This window comes from Elephantulus edwardii, unplaced genomic scaffold (assembly GCF_000299155.1).
Source record: "Elephantulus edwardii isolate Elephantulus edwardi_28Jun2011 unplaced genomic scaffold, EleEdw1.0 scaffold00005, whole genome shotgun sequence".
In the NCBI taxonomy this organism is placed as follows: domain Eukaryota; kingdom Metazoa; phylum Chordata; class Mammalia; order Macroscelidea; family Macroscelididae; genus Elephantulus; species Elephantulus edwardii.
The window spans coordinates 4818832-4838200 of record NW_006399755.1 but is presented as its reverse complement, the minus strand read 5'-3'; the positions used below and the strand labels follow the sequence as shown (position 1 = coordinate 4838200).

The following is a 19369-nucleotide window of genomic DNA, read 5'->3' as shown; positions in this document are numbered from 1 at the left end:
GAGGCTTTCCCCTCAGTTTCTCCCAAGGTATTGCTGTTTTTGTTGTTCTGTGTCATAGTGTTGGCTGGGATTCACATTGACCCTCTGTACAACAGCGCTGAAGCCTGCTCTGTCCTGGTCCAGTCTCACTGACACCAACACACCTACCCCCATTACAACCCCGTTACCGTGTCAATACATCACATCGAGGGTCTTCCTCTCCTGTGCTGTCCCTACATCCTTCCGAGCATGATGTCTTTCTCCAAGGGCTGGTCCTTTTTGGCCACATGCCCAGCGTATGTGAGACAGAGCTTCAAAATCCTAGCCTCCAAGGAGAAACTTGGTTTCACTTTCTCCAAGACAGACCCATTTGTTCTCTTGGAGGTCCATGGGTATCTTCAATACACTTCTCCAGCACCACAACTCAAAGGCATCAACTCCTCTCATCCTTGTCATTGTTCAGCTCTCTGAGGCATAGCAAGTAAATGTGAAAAGCATGGCGTAGACCAATGTGCACTTTAGTTTCTAGGCTGGCAAAAGTCTCTGATATCAGATTTTCCCAGTGCAATTCGTCTTTTGATTTCCTGACTTCTGGTGTCAAGAGTGTTGAATGTGGAGTTGAACAAGCTGATATTGTGAACAATCTCAATCTCTTCTTCAACTATCATGGTGTTGCAAATTGGCTCAGTGGTGAGAACCTTTGTCTTCTGCTGTTGAGCTACAATTCATATTGAAGACTACAACCTTTGATATTCTGCAGCAAGCACTTTAGTTTCTCCTAAATTTCAGCAAGCAAGGTTGTGTCATCTGTATAACATAGGTTGTTGATGAGTCTTCCTCCAATCCTGATGCCACATTCCTCCCCATAAAGTCTGGCCTCCCAAATGATCTGTTCCACATATAGATTGAAAAAGTGTGGAGATAGAATGCAACCTGGGCACATTCCTTCGCTGATTTTGAATCATTCAGTGTTTCCTTGCTCTGTTCTGAGGACTTCTTCTTGGTCTGAGTATAGGTTTTGCATGAGTACAATCAAGTGTCTGGGATTCCCATTCTCCTAAAGGATAGCCACAATTTGTTGTGTTCCCACACTCAAGTACCTTTGCATAGTCAAAGAAACACAGATAAACATTTCTCTAGTACTCCCTGTTTTCAGCCAAGATCCAGCTGACATTGGTGATCTCTAGCCCCGCTTCATGTAATATTGTGGGATTGCATTGAGGATGAGGGTAGGGATTGGGATTTGGGGCAAGAACTTGGCTTTAAGGGAGTGTACTGAGTTCCTATTGCTGAGGCTGCCCGACAGTCTAGGGTCTAGGCCTCTCTGTGGGCTTCAGGCTGGTCTCCCACCAGAGCTGAATGCCTTCTGCTCAGCGTCAACAGCAGATGGTGAGAAGTGGGCGTACTGGGGGTATCTGCAACTAATCCCACAACCGCCGGATTAATGAGGCCTCGTGCCCGCCTTCTAGCGCAGCCGCTTTCTGCATCGTGCCAGCCGACTGTAGCTTCCTTTGCTGGGGTGGGTTTGTTTGTGGGAAATTTTTTGGCAGAGAAAGCTCAGTACCTGATTGAAAACTTCCTCTCCCCCTCATCTCTCCTCCTTCCTCGCTGCTGTACTAGCTTTCCTGTACTAAAGGCCCTCAAGCCTGATTGGGTTTCCTTCTGGTGTCAGATCTCTAAATCTGAAACAACCTAGTCCTGCTCCTGCATTTACAGGTGGGGAAACAGAAGCCTAGAACATTTAACCATTCGTTCTATGCCAGGGGACTCAGGATTTGCATAGATTCTGTGACATTCTGCTGCTCAGGATTGGGGAATAACTTAGGTTTGCTCAACTGAAGTTCAGACATATATAAACATAGCTGGCAGGCAGGCTTTGGGATCATGAGGATATGGCGACGTTACCAAATTAGTGATGGTGGTGTCCCAGGGAAAACCTAGAATATAATTCACTCATGGTTATCAAATCTACAGCTGCTCTGCTGGAGAAAGATGAACAATTAACCCCTGTACTACTTACTGCTTCTGAAAACCCACTGAAGGGTCAGCTGTGATCCAGTTACAACTTGAGGGCACCTAATAATAACAATAACAGCATGGTTACTGATACTTACTTTTGACTAGGCCACGTGTGTGTGTGTGTGTGTGTGTGTGTGTTCTTGGGAACACTGTCAGAAATAAGATTCAGTCCATGCCCTCAAAGAGCTCAGTTTCCTACTTTTACAATAACGATCTTATGTAGTATTTCTCCTTATGAGACTGAGTTAGTTCACTCAACATAATGCTCTCCAGTCTCTCCCAAGTTATGCAGTATTTTCCAAAATTGTTGCTCCTGAGGCCTGCATGATAGTCTATTGTGTGAATGTACCACATTTTTAAAATCCATTCAGTTATGGTTGGACATCTGGGTTGTTTCCATGTTCTTGTGATGGTGAATAACACTGCTATGAACATTGTTGTACAAATCTCCATTTGTGTCTCAGTTCTAATTTCCTTGGGATATAGTTCTAGTAGTGGAATAGCTGGGTCATATGGAGTTTCTATGTTCAATTTTTCAGAAAATGCCAAACTGCCTTCCTCAAAGGAGAAGTGGTGGAAGGGAAGGGGTGAGAATGGGTGAGGTGAAACCAGAGTGTTGCACAGTTTGGTGGGCAGAAGGAGGGGGTGATGCAAACATAAAGGATCCAGTGTGGACCTGAAAAGATGGCATAATGATGGGCAAGGTCCTAAGGTGAATAATTTTATAAAGTATAATACATGGGAATGATTGTATGAAACACAATATGAGTGGAGAATAGAGTGAAACAATGTATATGAGTGTATAGCAAGATTAAGAAAAATGATAGCAAACATCCATATAGCTATTGCTGTCCTATAGGTAGTGTTTACATAATTCTTGTTGTTAGGTGTTGTTGAATCAGTTTTTTATTCATAGAGACCTGAGAGAGAAGAACTAACTGCTCCATAGGGTTTTGTAGGCTGTAATCTTTAGTAAATGAGATCAGATTCAGTTAATCAGCTTACACATGATTGCTAACACAATTAGAAATACCCAAACAGTTTACCCCCGGCTTTCAAGTAAACTACAAACACTTACCCACCAGGATCCAACTTTGCCAAACTCCAATAGACACTGGACCATATAGGCAGTGTCATGATGGGTGAGCAGCCGCTTAAAACAGTCAACAGTTTCATCTTGCTTGGATCCACGATTAACACCCTTGGTATGAGCAGTGAGGAAATAAAGAGACATATTGCACTGGGAGAATCTGCAGTTAGTGACCTTTGCAAATTATTGAGGAGTAGTGATTTTGGCTCGAGGACTAAAGTGTGTCTGATTCAGACCATAGTCTTTCCGATTACTAGCTATGCATCTGAGACCTGGTCAATGAACAATGATAACAGGAAAAGAATTGACACCTTTGAGCTGTGGTGTTGCAGAAGAACACTGAAGAAAAAAATATGTCTTGGAGAGAGTGTACCTGGAAAGCTCTTTGGAGGCAAGAATGATGAGGCTTTGCCTCATACTTTGGACATATTGTTAGAAGGTGCTATTCCTTGGAGAGGAACATGATATTGGGTAGGTTGCAGTGTTGGCAAAGGAGAGTAAGACTCTCCTTTGCCAGGTGGATTGACACAGTGATTGCTGAAATAGGCTCTTGTGTGTCAGGAAGTGTGAGGATGGCACAGGATAGGACTGGGTTCATAATTTTTGTTTATAGGGTAACTATGAGTTGTATTCGACTCGACGACACCGAACAACAACAACGACACCTAACAACCATAACAATCACTAGTACTTGGAGAATTTTGCCAGGTCTTCCCCCTCGCCCCCGCCCCCTAGGTTTTTTGCAGAGCCACTAGGTGGATTCAAACTTCCAGCCTTTAGAGTTAGCCAGTTTAGAGTTCTTTCTCGTTTTACAAGGTCCTTGGTGATCCAGACTTTGCTCCCATTCCAGACTCAGTTCATTTCCCTCAGGGACTCTTTCAGTTTCTCAATTAAGCCATACTACTCTCCTCCTCTTTTGATTTCCTGACTGCTGATTCCAAGAGTGTTGATTGTGGAGTTGAGTAAGTTGAAATCTTTTCTCCATCCATCATGGTGCTGCCAACTGGCCCAGTGGTAAGAATCTTTGTCTTCTTAGTGTTAAGCTTCAACCCACATTGAAGACTATAGTTATTGACCTTCTGCAGCAAACACTTCAGATCCTCTTTAGTTTTGACAATCAAGGTTGTATCATGTGCATAATGCAGGCTGTTGATGAGTTTTCCTTCAATCCCGAAACTCTCCCTCAAAGGTCCAGGCTCCTGAATGATCTGTTTTGCACATAGATTGAAATGTATAGAGACAGCATGCATCCCTGATGCACTCCCTTCCTAATTTTGAACCATGCAGTATTTCCTTGCTCTGTTCTGATGACTTCCTGCAGGTCCAAATATAATCAGAAGATGAATTTCATTGGGGAATACTACTGTCAGGGTCCTCTCTAAAGTGCTAATGATGTCAGTCTAGAGACTAAGGTGCACCTGATCCAGGCCATGGGCTTCACAATTATGTTATGCATCAGACAGCCAGACAATGTCTAAGGATGACAGAAGAAAAATTCATGCCTTTGAATTGTGATGTTGGAGGAGAGTATTGAATATACCATGGACCACTGGGAGTACAAATAGGTCTTAGACAGGATGAAATCAAGTTTCTTCTTGGAGGCAAGGGTTTTGAAGCTCCATCTCACATACTTTGGGCATGTGGCCAGGAGGTATCAGTCTTTGAAGGAAGACATCATGCTTAGAAGATTGGAGGTACAGTGCAGAACAGAAAGACCCTGGATGAGATGTACTGACATGGTAACGGGGGCAATGGGATCAGGTGTGTCAGAGTCAATGAGACTGGATAGGATAGGGCCAGGTTCAAAGCTATTGTACATAGGGTCGCTTTGAGTCGTGGGGAACTTGATGGCACAGAACAAAAACTCCCCTCTTCTAGCTCTTTGCATATAATAGTCTCCTTTTTTGGCATAGGTCACCCTCTTCTCAGCCTTCATATTTTCATTCAATGTCGTGGTTTCAAAGAGAATACTCTTCCGTTTTAGCTGGACCGGTCTTGTTATTCTTTATCACAGTAGCATGCACTTGACTTAAATAGTGCTAAACCCAACTGTACACAAATGTCTTTTTTGTACCCTCATTTTATCCTCAGTTCCACATAAAAGGTGGTCATTAAGTATCTACTGACTCAAAGAATATAGAGGAATGAGAGGCTATAAAAATGAACTGGAGTCAGATCATGAGAGACCATCTAGACCATCATTTGGCACTAACTTCTGGGAAATTGAGCCCAGAAAAGTGGTGGTGACTTGTTAAATGTCACATAGCAAATCGGGGCAGAGCTGAGGTTTCTGGCTCCTAACCTTGGGTTACTTCCATGACTTCAACTATTTTGATCTTCATCCTGTCCCAATCCCTGGATGTCCCTGATTTATTTTCAAGATATAGCTGATTCCTAAACATCTCTAGGATGTTTTTCTTGTCATACACCAATCTCACCCCAACCTCTTCTCCAAAGTTAGAATTGACTGCTCTTGTTTCCCTGCACCCTTGAGCTTTGTTCTTTCCCTTCAGTTCTTTGCTTACATTTTGAGCTCTTCAAAGGCAGGCATGGTGTTTGATTTCTCTGCTCCCAAGGGAGGCATACACGCAACAGTACAAATACAGTGTGTGAAATGTACTGCAATACAGGAAAACAGAGAAATGTGGGGTTGTTGAGGGATCCTTGTCCCCAGCTGAGGTCAGGAAGGTTCCCAGGAAGCAATAAGTCCCACCTTGAATAAGCAGGATTAACTGGGGGATGGTGCTTTGAGCCCAATGCGGACTGATAAGGAATAGAGGAGGTCTGTACACAAAAGGGAATTCTAAGAACGCAGATGTGTGTGTAGAATAGGATGATGAGCAAATCACATGGGACTGATTTGAGTTGGTGGAAATATAAATTTTTTTTTCTCCCAAGGAGGTTGGACTGACTTTAAAGGAATTTTCTATAGTGAATTAAAGGAGCTCTGGTGGTCTAGTGGTAAGAAGTTGTACTGCCAACATTCAGGCAGGTGGTTTGAATCTACCAGGTTGCTCCATGGGAGAAAGATGGACAATCTCCTCCTGTGCAATTTATAGCCTTGGAAAATCTATGGGATGGTCAGCTATCAGTTGGTTCTGATGACAACCATTAAAACAGGTAAGGGTGATCATGTAATAAAGAGGTAACAGCTGTCACATGGTTTAGTTGGATTTGTTTTCCTTCTCTTGACTTTCATGCCTACAGACAGGAAGAGTAGTGTTTGGGGATAACATCCTTTTCCTAGGCCTTTGAATGAAAGAGCTTTATTACTTTTCTCAAAAGCTTGCCTGGCATCCTGTCTTCCTGCCTCAGTCTGAGTGTACAACCCTTTTCTTCTTCACTCTGTTCTTCCCTCTTAGCATTGCCTACCTCATCTTAACACTGGCCTCCATCCTCACCGTCTCTGCTAATGCCTGTCTCAGTAACAAATTATCTGGCCATATCTTACTGTGTAAGTCAGAAGACGTATTGCACTGGGAAAGACTGCAGTTAGGGATCTCTCTAAATTATTGAGGACTAATGATATCAGTTTGTGGGCTAATGTTTGTCTGATCAGACCACGGTCCTTCTGATAACTTGCCAGGCATCTGAGAGCTGGATGCATAATAAGAGCTGGATCCTGAATAAAAATGACAGAAGAACTGATATCTTTGAGCTGTGGTGTTGGAGAAGAGCGCTGAATATCCCATGGACATTCCAAGGATGTTAGGGTGCAGCCAGCATGCTTTTTGGAGGAAAAGATGATGAAGCTTTGCGTCACATACTTCAGGCATGTTTCTAGGAGGGGTTACTCATTGGAGAGGGGCATGATGCTTGGAAAGGTAGAGAAAGACCCTTGACCAGGTAGATTGACACGGTGACTACTGCAGTGGGCTCTGATGAGTTAGGAAATGTGAGGATGGCACAGGATAGGCCAGAATTCAAAACTGTTGTTCATAGCATCACTATGGGTTGTACTCAACACAACAGCACCTAACAACAATCTTATTGTGCTGTTGTTTTCTGTCATGTTCTATCACGTCAACTGTGACTCATAGTGACTCTAGTAAAAATGAATCTGAACCCTTCCCTGTCCTGTGTGGTCTTCAGTCTTCATCATCTCTGATAAACTTGAGCTCCTTTTTACAGTCACTGTGTCAATCTATCTTTTGTGGGTCTTCCTCTCTTATGCTGACCCTCCATCTTTATAATCATATCTTTCTCTAAGGGCTAGCCCCTCCTAAAATGTGCTCAAAGTATGTGAGATAAAGTTTCACCATCCTTGCCTCCAAGGGGCGCCACAGTTACACTTTCTCCAAAACATGTTTGTTATTTTGGCAGTCCGTGGAATATATTCAATACTCTTCTCAACGGACCAATAGTCAGCATCATGATGGATAGGCAAAAGATTGAAGTTGTCAATGATTTCGATTTACCTGGATCCACAATGAATACTTATAGTAGCAGCAGTCGAGAAATCAAAAGAAAATATTGGGGGAATGTGTGGTTGAGAACCTCTCCAAAGTTCTAAAGGGCAAAAATGGCAGTTTAAAGGCCAAGGGGTGCATGATCCACATACAAAGTATTTTCATTTGCTCTGTATGCATCTGAAAGTTTGACGGTGAATAGGGATGACTAAAGAAGAGGTGAAGAGAATTGTGGTGTTAAAGTTGAATATATCATGGACTGCAAAAAGAACAAACAAATCTGTCTTGAAGAAAGTGCAACCAGAGAGCTCTTTAGAGGCAAGGTTGGTAAAATTTTGTCTCACATATTTTGGACATATTTTTTTAGGAGGAATCTGTCCTTAGAGATAACATTCTGGTCAGCGAAAAAGAAGACCTTCAACAAGGTCTGCAACAGTGACTGTTACAATGAGCATGGACATGACAGAGATCATGAGAATGGTACAGGACAGGAAATGGCTCAGATCTGTTGTGCATAGGGTTGCTATGAATCTCAATTGATTCACAGTACCTAACAACAACAACAACAATCTTTAGGGACCAGAATGCTTGAATTTTTGGACTAATTGGTCGATTCACATTTTAGCATTGTGCCACCAGAGTTCCTTTATACACAAAATAGGCACAATAAATTTTTAAAAAAGCTTTCCACATGCCCTCAGTACCTGTCATATGGTAGGTGTTGAGAACAAGAATTCTAGTGTACACAAAGCTTAGAATCTCTTATTTCTACACATGGAAAGGTCAATCAAGGTGGTTAAAATAGATGCCAACAAACTAATTGCATTTTTGAATACCACTCTGCAAAACTGCTTAAAAACCAACAGTTTTCAGCTTTTCTTTGTCAATTTGTTTGTAATACCAGTGTTATTTGATTTGTTCTTCTAGCAAAAATTTGAGGAGAGGGTTAGCCCCAGGCACAATTGCATTAATATAATTTCCTTTGTTCCTTTCATAATAGGGCTCATCTTCACCTTTAATTGATGTTCAGACCACTTGGTAATTGTTTTGGCTTTCATTATGACAGAATTGGCTTGTAGCCAGAGTGATATAATGGAGTGCTTTGAGGTCAGACTAACCTGTGTTTGAATTCTGGCTTTTCACCTACTTGTTTGTGCAAGGTGTCTATCTCTTTGAGTCTCTTTTTACCCAGTGTAAAATGGGCATAGTACGCATCCCTCAGTGAGCCGGCAGAGGGATTAAATACATGTGCAGTGTCTGGTATATTGGAAAGATTGAAACATTAGTGCTTTTTCTAAAAACAATTTCTTGAACCTCAAGTACTTCGCTAGGAGCTGTTCTAAATCAGCACAGTACATGGCATACTGGAATGAAGTGTGAGTTCACTGGGTGTTTGATTCACTGATAGAGTAAGCTGGACGTGAATAGGAAAGTCTTTTTTTTTTCTGGTAATTAACCTGGGATCGGGGGAGTTTAAGCCAGTTTTCATTCTGCTGTAGAAACAAGAAAAAGATGAGACTGGAGAAATGCTACTCCTTTAATTTAAGGAACACTTTCATGTTATCAGGTCTATTTTAATCTTAAGTGCCGATTATGCATCATTCTCTCCTGTTAACAGACACTTCTGTAAGTGATCTGCACAGAGAGAAATATGATTCTTACATAAATACTGTACCATGAGAAATTATCTTATTACCTAATATGCCAAAAAAGCTAATAAGATAAAGGAACAGTGAGAGTCATTTTTGGACAATATTAAAACTTGATTTTAGCTCATGGAAATATAATGTAATTTCCCTTTATTATCCTCTTCTCCAGGTAGAACAAAGGCAGTGAAGGGTGTAAGGATATTATACAGCTGTGCTCTGTGAGCTCTTGTTAGGGCTGTGGAAGGGATCCAGGTGGAATGGCCTCAAATTAAGATTTTAATGACTCTTCCACTTTTATACAAAACTACATTTTTTGCTGCAAATTCTATAATGCCAGGTACGACTTTTAGGATTTTTAAAATTCATAGGTCAAAGTAAAAAACTCTGAATTCTATTTTATATTATTTTTTGGGTATTTGCAAGTGTCTATTAAAGAAAAATGCATAGCCCCTATAAGAAGAAAGGACCAAATGAGTCCAAGAATTGGGATTACCTACAAAGAAGGAAACTATGTTCTGAATTTTGACAAAGGACAAAGTTAAGGTCTCCAGACCCCAATACTGGATCTGAACAAAACTTTGTGAATTCCAAGTGTGCTTAAAAACCCCCTGTTCTTTGGGAGGGGTAAATTTTCAAATAAACAAAATAAAGATTAATCTTGATCAAAGAAATTTAAACAGGAGCCAAGCTGATAAAAATTTTAACAGCTATTTCTGTTAAAATTTCTTGCTCAATGTTTGATCTTTGGTGATGGATCTAAGTAAAAGTTTTAATGCTAGTGGATGGTGTGGGATCATTAGAGACACACCAAAACATACATATTTTTGCACCCAAGAGTTTTGATGCTGGTGGTGATGGTGTTGGATGGCTAGACACACACACACACACACATATATTTTTGCACCCTTGCGCTTGATAGAAATAGCATGAAGTAAATGCAGTTGGCTTTCTATGAGGTGCATTTTTTCCTTCTAAGCAAAATATAATGTACTCAGGACTGAAAAGAAATTTAATAATCGCTGCAAACTACAGAAACTATGTAATATTTGACTTGAGATTTAAGGTAACACATTTGCACTTGCAACAGGATGAAATTTTTATTAGATGTTAGGTAGGCACATTGTGCTGATGTTGGGAAGTGTTGCCAAGAGAGGATATGTAAAATGTCCTTCTATTGATGTTTTAAAGACCTAGATATATTCACAAAACTTTCAGGATAGCTTTTCTGAAGGCTGGAGAATGAAATTCAACTAACTTCCAATTTTCCAAGATAATATACCTATTCCTTTAAGACATGCTAAACTGTACCTTTAAGACTGGCAACTATCACAGGTTTGACAGCAATATTTTCAGATCCTATAAACATGTTTGTGAGGCTCTTATATTCTTGGAGTCAATGGCTAGATTGGATACTCATTTTTCCTACAGAAAAGAAACATGAGGGCTTGTCTTTAAGATAAAGCTAGAAAAAACCCTTTTAGCTCAACTACTGGATGTTCAGGCTGACTTAGAGGTTTAATATTTAGCCTGGTTAATTAAATCTCATTCTTTGCCCTGGATTTAATTATCCCAACGAATGTGGTAATTTAATATTATAATAAAAAGGAGGCTAATGAGAAATAGAAGAGAAAAATCTGCCTATTTGTTCATTTGGTTCAGTGGGGGCATTTCTTCTGAAGTGTCAGTTTATAGATGGTGGTGTTTTATAGGATATGTATGAATTTTCAATTAGTGAGAAAATGAAAATGAGATAGACACTGTATCATCAATGAGTGACTGTCTGAGATATCACTGAAAATTCATCTGTAGATTTCAGAGCATACTTTACCATTTCTTCATGATGTCTTAGTGTTGGTTTTCCCTCCTAGTCTGGGCTTAAATCATAGTCTTTATATACCGCACCAATAAATTCTTCAAGACTTCTATTCAAGGGTGAAGAAGTAAAATACGTGCAACTTCTTTTAAGCCAAAATGAGTACTGAACTCAAAAGGTGATCTTTCTTGTTTAGTTGCCACTTTCTAATACTAGACTGTCCTTTAAGCACTAAGATTTGCAATGAGTGCTGAGGTGATGTGCAGTAGAATCAGATTAAGAATCATACAGTAGCACATGATGCTGAGTGAAATAGTCACAAAAAGACGAATACTGCATGGTGCCACTTTGTAGAATGGGACTGACATCAGGGTTGGGGTAAGACTGAGAAAAACTGGATATTTTATGTATAATGCATTGAACTAGATGAAGGAGAGAAGAGTTTAAAAGCAATATATGATTGGGTATTATGGTTATCACAAGAGTTCAGAATGAAGGTTGCATAGTGGAGGATACTCAGGGCCGGGGGTGGGGTGGGGATTGTATACCAATGAAGGAATTTTTCTTTCACTTTTCAAAGAGAAGAGCGAACTGGGGGAAGGGGTGGGCAGGGAAAAGGGTGCAACACAATCAATGAGTGGAAACGAAAAATCTCTGTAAATGTTCATTAAAATTAATAACATTTAAAATAAAAGAATCATACAGTAGCTTGAAACTTGCTAGCTATCTGACTTTGGCAAATTACATAATCTCATTGGACCTCATTCTTATTACCTGTAAAATGGAGGTAACAATATCCATTCCTGTTAGCATGTTGGGAAGGAAAAACGAGAAGGTCTAGAAACTGTCACTAAGCTTGCCTGACATATAGTTGGTGCTCTGTAAATGATCCCTGCCTTCTGAACAACCAGTATGCTTTCAAATTAATAACAGGTATAAACATACCCTCATACAAAACAGAACACATAGTGTCCTAAGTTGTTATCAATTAGGGCAGCACTCTTTAACCTTCAAAGTATCAGCAGTTTACCTAGGGATCTGGTTAAATACAGATGTGCACTCAGTTGTAATAAGCTCTCAGGTAATGCCAAAATTGCTGATTGGTGGCCACAATTTTTAGTAAAAGGAAACTAGAACAATAGCATTTGAATAGAAAATTGATTTTGTAATGGCTAAGCTGCAAAACAGAATTTTACTCTATTTTTTTGGGGGTCTGGTTAATGATAAAAATATTGGGGGAAATCTGAAGATGTTACAGAAAAAAAGTTTGAATAAACACATTTAAAAATCTGGGAAGCTCAAATCCATTCTACACACTTTCATTTATTGTCTGGACAGATAAAGTACAAATAATTCAAACACAACAAGATTATGAAAAAAAAAAAACCATTTACAATACTTTCCCTCAGAAATAATCTAAACTAGCAAGATTAACATGAAGTCATTCATTATAACTAAAGTATACAACTGCCTGGTCCTAAGATTTTTTTTCCTTTTTTTTTCCCCCAAGAGTGAACACCTTATAGAGAAGAGATTTTGGCATGCCTTTCCCACTAATGCTTAGCAAATGCGCCAAAACTTTGCCAGCAAACTGCATTCATTCATAGCAGGTGATGCAAAAAATTTTCCCTGAATGTTGAACGAGTGTTCTCAGAACTGAAATCTAGTGGATTTTTTGTTCTGTTTTTTTGTTTTTCAAAACTGAAAAGAGGAAAAAAACCAGAAAAAAAATTTAAAGGAGGAGTCTATGATGCAGCCTTGATTTTAGTTATCTGTCTACCACTACGACGACTACTACAAAGTTTGCCTCTTCAGTGTGAAAACAACAGCCCTGTCTACATGCACTTAGTGGGTTCAGCATGGGAAAAAATGCACAAAATAAGCACAAGTTATAAATAACCATAACGTTTTATTACCATTAAGACTAAACTTGTATTGAAAAGATTTTATATAACAAGACAAGAAAAGCAATAGCAAATTTAACTATCAACTAGATTATGCATAGCGAGTAACTGTTTCTATTACCCAGGGAAGAGCATGAACCCTTGTAATTTTTTTTTGTTTTGTTTCTGTTTTAAATATATAACCGTACAAAGCACAAACATACTAAAATGATCAGTGCACTGGACGTGGGAGAGTGCTCCCTCAGTCACTTTGTTCCCTTAGCTCTGTTTTGTTTCCCCAATCTGAATTACATTAAAATAAAGACCCAATTGTTTTTATTTTTCTACTGTGCAGTAAGAAAAAATATTCACAACAAACATGACAATATATCAAACAATAGTTCTACACAAGTTACCTTGATACCTCTTTAACTGTCACTTAAATATCATAAGAAAACATTTTAAGACATATACAAACAAAACTAGCCAAGTGTTACAACTTATAATAAATTAACCAAAAGAAAAAAATAACTTTATATATATATATTTATATTGTATATACACATACACACACAACAGAATGACACGATAATATGCTTCTTCCCATAGTTTAAGTAAACAAATAAGTAGTCTAGCCAATCTAGCTATATTTGATCTCGGCCATAGGCATCATCACATCAGAGATAAATAAATAAGTGTTTCAAGCAACATAAACAGTGTTTTAAATGTACCAACACAGCCCAATTCTATCAGCATGGGCTACAAAGTGAATTTGAAAATTCCTTAATGAATTTAAAGCAAATGTATCTTTTTTTCCTCTCCTAAACACATTACATTTAACTATGATACTAAGATATGTAAATAATTTCATAGCACCTACTGCTCAAACTAAGGAAGTTTTAGATCAAAATGAAAATTAATCTTTTTAAATTTTTGTTCTGCTGACATCCCATACTGATGACTTAAAGAAAAACTGTCTTTCAACTCATCTCCTTGCTTTTGGGTTTTGACTGTGGGGAACTGTGGTACCCTGGGTAGAACGAACACTCCTTTCCCCTAATAATTAATAATTTTTTTTAATTATTACATGCTATGAAAAGATATGAAGATCATCTGTTTATAGCCCATCCTTCAAAAAACAGTCTACGAATCCAGTTTAAAACACACATCTTGATCTCTAAAAAGTTACCAGTGCAGTATGAACGCGACAAAGTTGTCAATTTCCCCTAAATTAGCCAGTCAAAATATTTTTTTCTCAAATCCAGATTCTCTTGTAAAAATTCTTTATATTTTATAAAAATAGATTTTTCTTGAAACCCATTTTCAGCAAAGAGACCACCTCTTTGGCAACAATGTTAATGTTATTAAATTGTTAATGTCATCAGGTATCCCCCTGGCCCCCGTCCCCTAACAGAAGACTGTTTTAGTTCACATGATATAAAAGAAAAAAGGAAAAATAAAAAAATTTGCAAAATTTTTTTTTAAGTTTTGCAATTTTTATTATTCCTCTTTAATTTGTGTGGGTTTTTCTTTTTTAAACCAATCTGATTGGATCAACATTTTGACAAAAAAAGAAAAATCTTTTTTCTTTCTTTGAATCCCATTACTATGTAAAAATTTTTTTGTTTATTTATTTTTTTGTTATTTTTTTGTTTTTCTTCTTCAAATGAGCGAATGGTCATCTTAAAAAGACCCACCTTCAAGGAAGGTAGTAAAGTTAGCTGGCTGGGTAAAAATCCCTGCACATCGCTATCTATGTATATTATATTCAACAACGACAGCTATGAAAGAACATTCAATGCATCAAAGGTATTTTTTTTGTGGTTTTTTTTTTCTTTTTTTCTAAGCATTATAAAATCCGTTCCTGGTACACCTCAGGATAATCCAATGTTTTAATACTTAGGCAACACTGGCTTATAAAGTCCATGGTTGAATATAAGCCTTGAAAAGTTTGTTTCTCTCTCTTTTGTGTATGTGTGTGTGTGCACGCATGTGTTCTGTTCGTATATATTTATATATATATTTTAATAAGGAAGGATGGGAAATTCAGGACTTGTGGGCTTTGTTGGTTTTAAAGGAAACTTGCAACACTCTGTCTCCCAGGCGGTACCCGTTGAGGCTGGCGATGGCCATGGCTGCCTCGTCATAGTTGGTCATGGTGACGAAGCCAAATCCCTTGCACTTGTTGGTGTTGAAGTCACGGATGACTTTGACATTGTTCACTGCTCCGAAGGGACCGAAGAGCTGCCAGAGGACACTTTCGTCGGAGTCAGGGGACAGGTTGTAGACAAAGATGCACCAGCCTGTTCCTGTGTGGCCAGGGATGTTCATTCCCACAAGGCTTGTCATCCCGTCAATGGTGATTGGGGAGAACCTGGGGGGACAAGCAGAAGGGGGGGCTGGTCCAGACATCAGTCTGACCATGGATAACACACAGATGCACAGACACAGACACAGGGCAGAGGGCTGAGTGAGTGTTTGCAGGAGTCTGCAGGGTTTAAAAACCAAAATACAAGAAATAATGCCTGTGGTATTTCTTTTGCTAGAATGGCTAGATAGATGCAAAAAAAAAAAAAAAGAAAGAAAGAAGGAAAACCTAGGTCAATTCCTACAAACCCATGGGGGACTCTCGGGGCTACCAGAGCAAGCTCTAATATAGTCCGGTCACCGCCTATGCTGAGTATCCATCCCATGCTGATCCTGTCCACTCCCCCCTGTAAACAGTGAACTCTCAGAGTGAGGGTGTTCTATTTTATTTATATTCTTGCTTTATTTTACTCAGTGGTACATACATGGGAATCTTGAAGACACAGTGACAGGTAAATAAGAAATATTTATTGGTTGAATAAGTGAATAATTTTGTTTGATCTCAATGCTTGGAAATATTCTATATTTTAGGCAGGTTAGAGGAAGGCCCCAGAAACGCTCAAGTCTACCATCTTTGCAGTACCTCAACTTCTGATTGCCATTAATGATCTCTTATCACTGCTGAGGACAGATATGTAAGAATCAGCAGACGTGCCTTGTTATTAATTGGATACATGGGTCAAATTTACATCTTTATTTAAAAGCTCTCCCCAGACCCAACAGTAGTAATAGAGTGCAACACACTTGATGCTGTATGATCTGAGAGTCATTTGTAAGTATCATAGGAAAAAAATTTCAAGTGGTTTGTGAGTTTCTAGATCTTCAATCACCATATATTAGAAAAGCAGAGAACTGTTACTTGTCCTATTTCAAGTACTTTTGTATTAGGGAGCAACATTTTCTCAGCTTTTGTGTAATCTTGAAAAGAAAAACAACTCTTTATACTTAATGTGTTACCTGATAAAAGAAAGCCATGTCGATTTTGTAATGGCTGCAACCGCTAAAACTATTAGACTACCAGCATCAAGAGCAGAAAAAAAAGCAATTAACATTTTCTTTAACACCGAGCTTACACAGGGATTTTGACCTATCCATTGACTATTCTCTTGTTTTTCATGGTTTTTGGTTTTTGTGAGGGAAGGATGGTTAATCTCCTTCCATGCTATTAACTGCTTTTTAAAACCCGCTGGAGGGTCAGCTATGAGTTGGCTGCCGCTCAATGGTACACAACAACAAGTGGTGGAACATGCGGAAGACAAAAGAGGGGATAGCAAAGTGTAAAGGGCGATTTAGAAAGAAGAAAAAAACTCTTGGAGATCTGAGAGACCTTTTTAAAAGAAGAGTTGTGTATTTTAAACAGAGTTTCGCTTAAATGGTTGCTAAACCCAACAACTCAATAAACTTTATTTTTTATATTATTCACCAACCTACTCTTCCCACTTGCTTAAAAACAAAAATAAAATCAAAGCAACATGGCATATATTCTTAGAAAAACAACTCCATTGCCCAATTAATTGTTACTGGCATTATTTCTGAAGACTCTTCTCAATTTTCTCTCCTCCAACTGGGTGATCAGACCCCATTTGGTTATAGAGAGAGAAAAGTTAAGTGCTTACTACCAGGTCAAAGTCTGGGTCAGCAAAGAGGTTTCAACTAGATAAAGAGTCAACTCTAGTTTGTAAAGACTGTCTGGAGCACTTTGGAGGAAAATTTCTGGATCAAAATCCGGGTTTAATAGGAAAAGAGAATGCTGTTATCAACTAGTGATGTGTACTTAGGTGGCGGTTTGGAGCAGGGCAGCACCAGCTGTGTTAGAAACATCACTCTTTCCACAGCACTAAAGTCAGGAAGGGACAAGGGTGTGAGACTGAGCTAGTGAAGATGTAAAATGCCTGGGAACAGGTAAACGTTGTGCTAGACACCATGGCGATTCTCACTATGCTGGAATTCAGATTCAGGAGGCTGGGAAGAACGGATGCTTTGATAGTGGGGATTGTAGTCAAATTACTTCCTCCACTGTGCCTCGGTTCCTAGGGTCAGGGGTACTTACCATGCATGGTCGAGTGGTGAAAGACTGCCTAGTATGGGGAATGTGATGTGGACTATTTAAGACCACATCTTCCCTTGATGGTAGGAAGGGGAATTAAAGTGTGCAGCTCTACTGAGCAAGATGATGAAGACGCTACGTCTCTAGCAGTTCAGTGGAGCTTATCAAAAGCACATATGGGAATCTCATGGACACAGTGACATAGCACACCCAACTTCCCATGATTCAGCTTTTGGACAGGATCTGAACACTAGTGATTGTATTCCAATAACCCCCAACGTCTTGACTCTATCTGAACCCAAAGCCCGCTTTTAATGTAAGATATAACAAGTTTAAACACGCATACATATATAAGCAAGGGAGGATTTATAATAACGGTTAAAACCTGTAACAAAAGAAACCTCCGGCTGAGGTGCACACAGATCTATTTTATTCTCAGGATGTGAAAGGCATATCGAGGTGAGGTGGGACTAAAGTCAAAGTCATTCACGTTTTTATTCTTGCATGGCCAGGGCTGGGAGTCCCAAATCTAATTTTCCACTGACAGTCATAGGAGTGTCAGCTACGATTAGCAAAATGTTCTAATTCTGATTTGCGAGAATCTGCCCTCTTAACTGATTCTTGGCACAATTAATGCAAAACAGTTGCTCTGCAAATTTTCAAAATCAGCTAGCAAATAGTCTGAGACTTCCCCTTTAGGGGAGCCATTCGGGGACCTGATTATCAAGGGCTTGGGAGCTGTGGCACCTGAACCATAGGAGAAACCCACCTGCAAATAAAACAGTGAAACACACAAACACAATTTGTATGCCCTAAAAGAAATAAAATCAACTGAGGTCTGAAATGAAAATTAAGAATTTGACATGCTGGTGGAAGAAAAAGGAAGAATTAAAAAAAAAATTGTAAAGTTAGTGAATTAAAAAAAAAAATTCTAGCCCCAGTCTGTGCCAACACGGACATCTGGCAATCTGTGGAGTTTTAATTACCTCTTTACGCCATAGGCCATATTAAGCAAATTGTCCAGCCTGCAAAGAGAAGGAGGGTCTCTGGGTTAATGCCTCACAGATGGCAAGATCGCTCAATGGAACTATTAATAAGAATGCTCCATTTTCAAAGAAGAAAAAGCTCAACAACTTTCCCCAGTGCTTGAGAGTTTATCCACTGGTAGTTACCCCTTTCCAGCCTCTAACTGTAAGTAATTCATGCTTAGGTCAATGCCAGAGTTTACAGAAAGTGTTGAATGAATCACTCTTTCAAGATCTGAATTAATCCCACTCTCCCCCACTTCTCAGAATATTTGTATATATTTTTTAAAACGTTGTGTGCAAAATCATTTGAAAAGAGGAGAGGGAGGCTTCTTAATTTTTCACCTTTCAGTGAAATTAAGCTTGTGACTACAGCTCTCTCTGATCCAGATTAACAATACACACACATACCAGGTGCATCAGAATGATTCTTTTCTCTTAGCCTAGCTACATTAACTAAATCTCACCACACATTCATTTTCCCCTCCGGATTTGGGGTTAATATTTTGAAAGATTAGCTTAATGTTTACAAGTGGAAATCACCTCCCGGCACACTGCCATTCCATTCTAATCTTCCTTGTGTTCAGCACCTTACTTGGGGACAGGCTATTCACACCATGGGGCAATAGTAACCATAGTTTCCACCATTAGAAGCCTGCTGGAGAGGCTTTTTACATAAATACTGCATGTGCTCTCACACGAAATAAAAATTAGATGACTTGGACTCCTCATGAAATCATTAACCATTTCAATTCAGAGGGAACAGGAGGACAGAAAGGGGCTAGTCTTTTCTCCTCTAACAGTCAAGCAGAAAGGAAGCATCTATTATCTTCCCATGTAATATTTGACAATGAGGAAAATGGTTTCATTAAAGACAGATTAGGTGGGATAAATAGCCCTATTTCTTAGTCTCAAAGGAGCTCTGATGGTGCAGTGGTTTAAGAATTCAGTTACCAACCAAAAGGTAGGTGGTTTGAAGCCACCAGCCTCTCTAAAGCAGAATGCTGAGGTCATCTGCTTCTGTAAGGATTTATGGGATAAATATTATTCCATAAGGATCATCCTAATATCATCTTGTAAACCCTACA

General features: G+C 39.3%; 1 protein-coding gene across 6 annotated transcripts in view; it reads right to left on the bottom strand.

Annotated features, from left to right (window-relative positions):
* Positions 1 to 12249: 12249 nt before the first annotated feature.
* ELAVL4 (ELAV like neuron-specific RNA binding protein 4) overlaps positions 12250 to 19369 on the bottom strand; it is a 127330-nt gene continuing 120210 nt past the window's right edge. For 2 of the 6 annotated variants that reach the window (XM_006879658.1, XM_006879654.1), the window contains exons 6-7: positions 18243 to 18281; positions 14678 to 15216 (exon numbers count right to left, since the gene is read on the bottom strand). In XM_006879658.1, coding sequence (XP_006879720.1) covers positions 14889 to 15216; positions 18243 to 18281 — 367 coding nt within the window. In that variant the 3' untranslated portion in view covers positions 14678 to 14888. Of the gene's footprint in view, positions 15259 to 18242; positions 18282 to 19369 lie in introns of all 6 variants that reach the window. The other 4 variants (XM_006879657.1, XM_006879656.1, XM_006879655.1 and 1 more) reach the window with 4 other exon arrangements.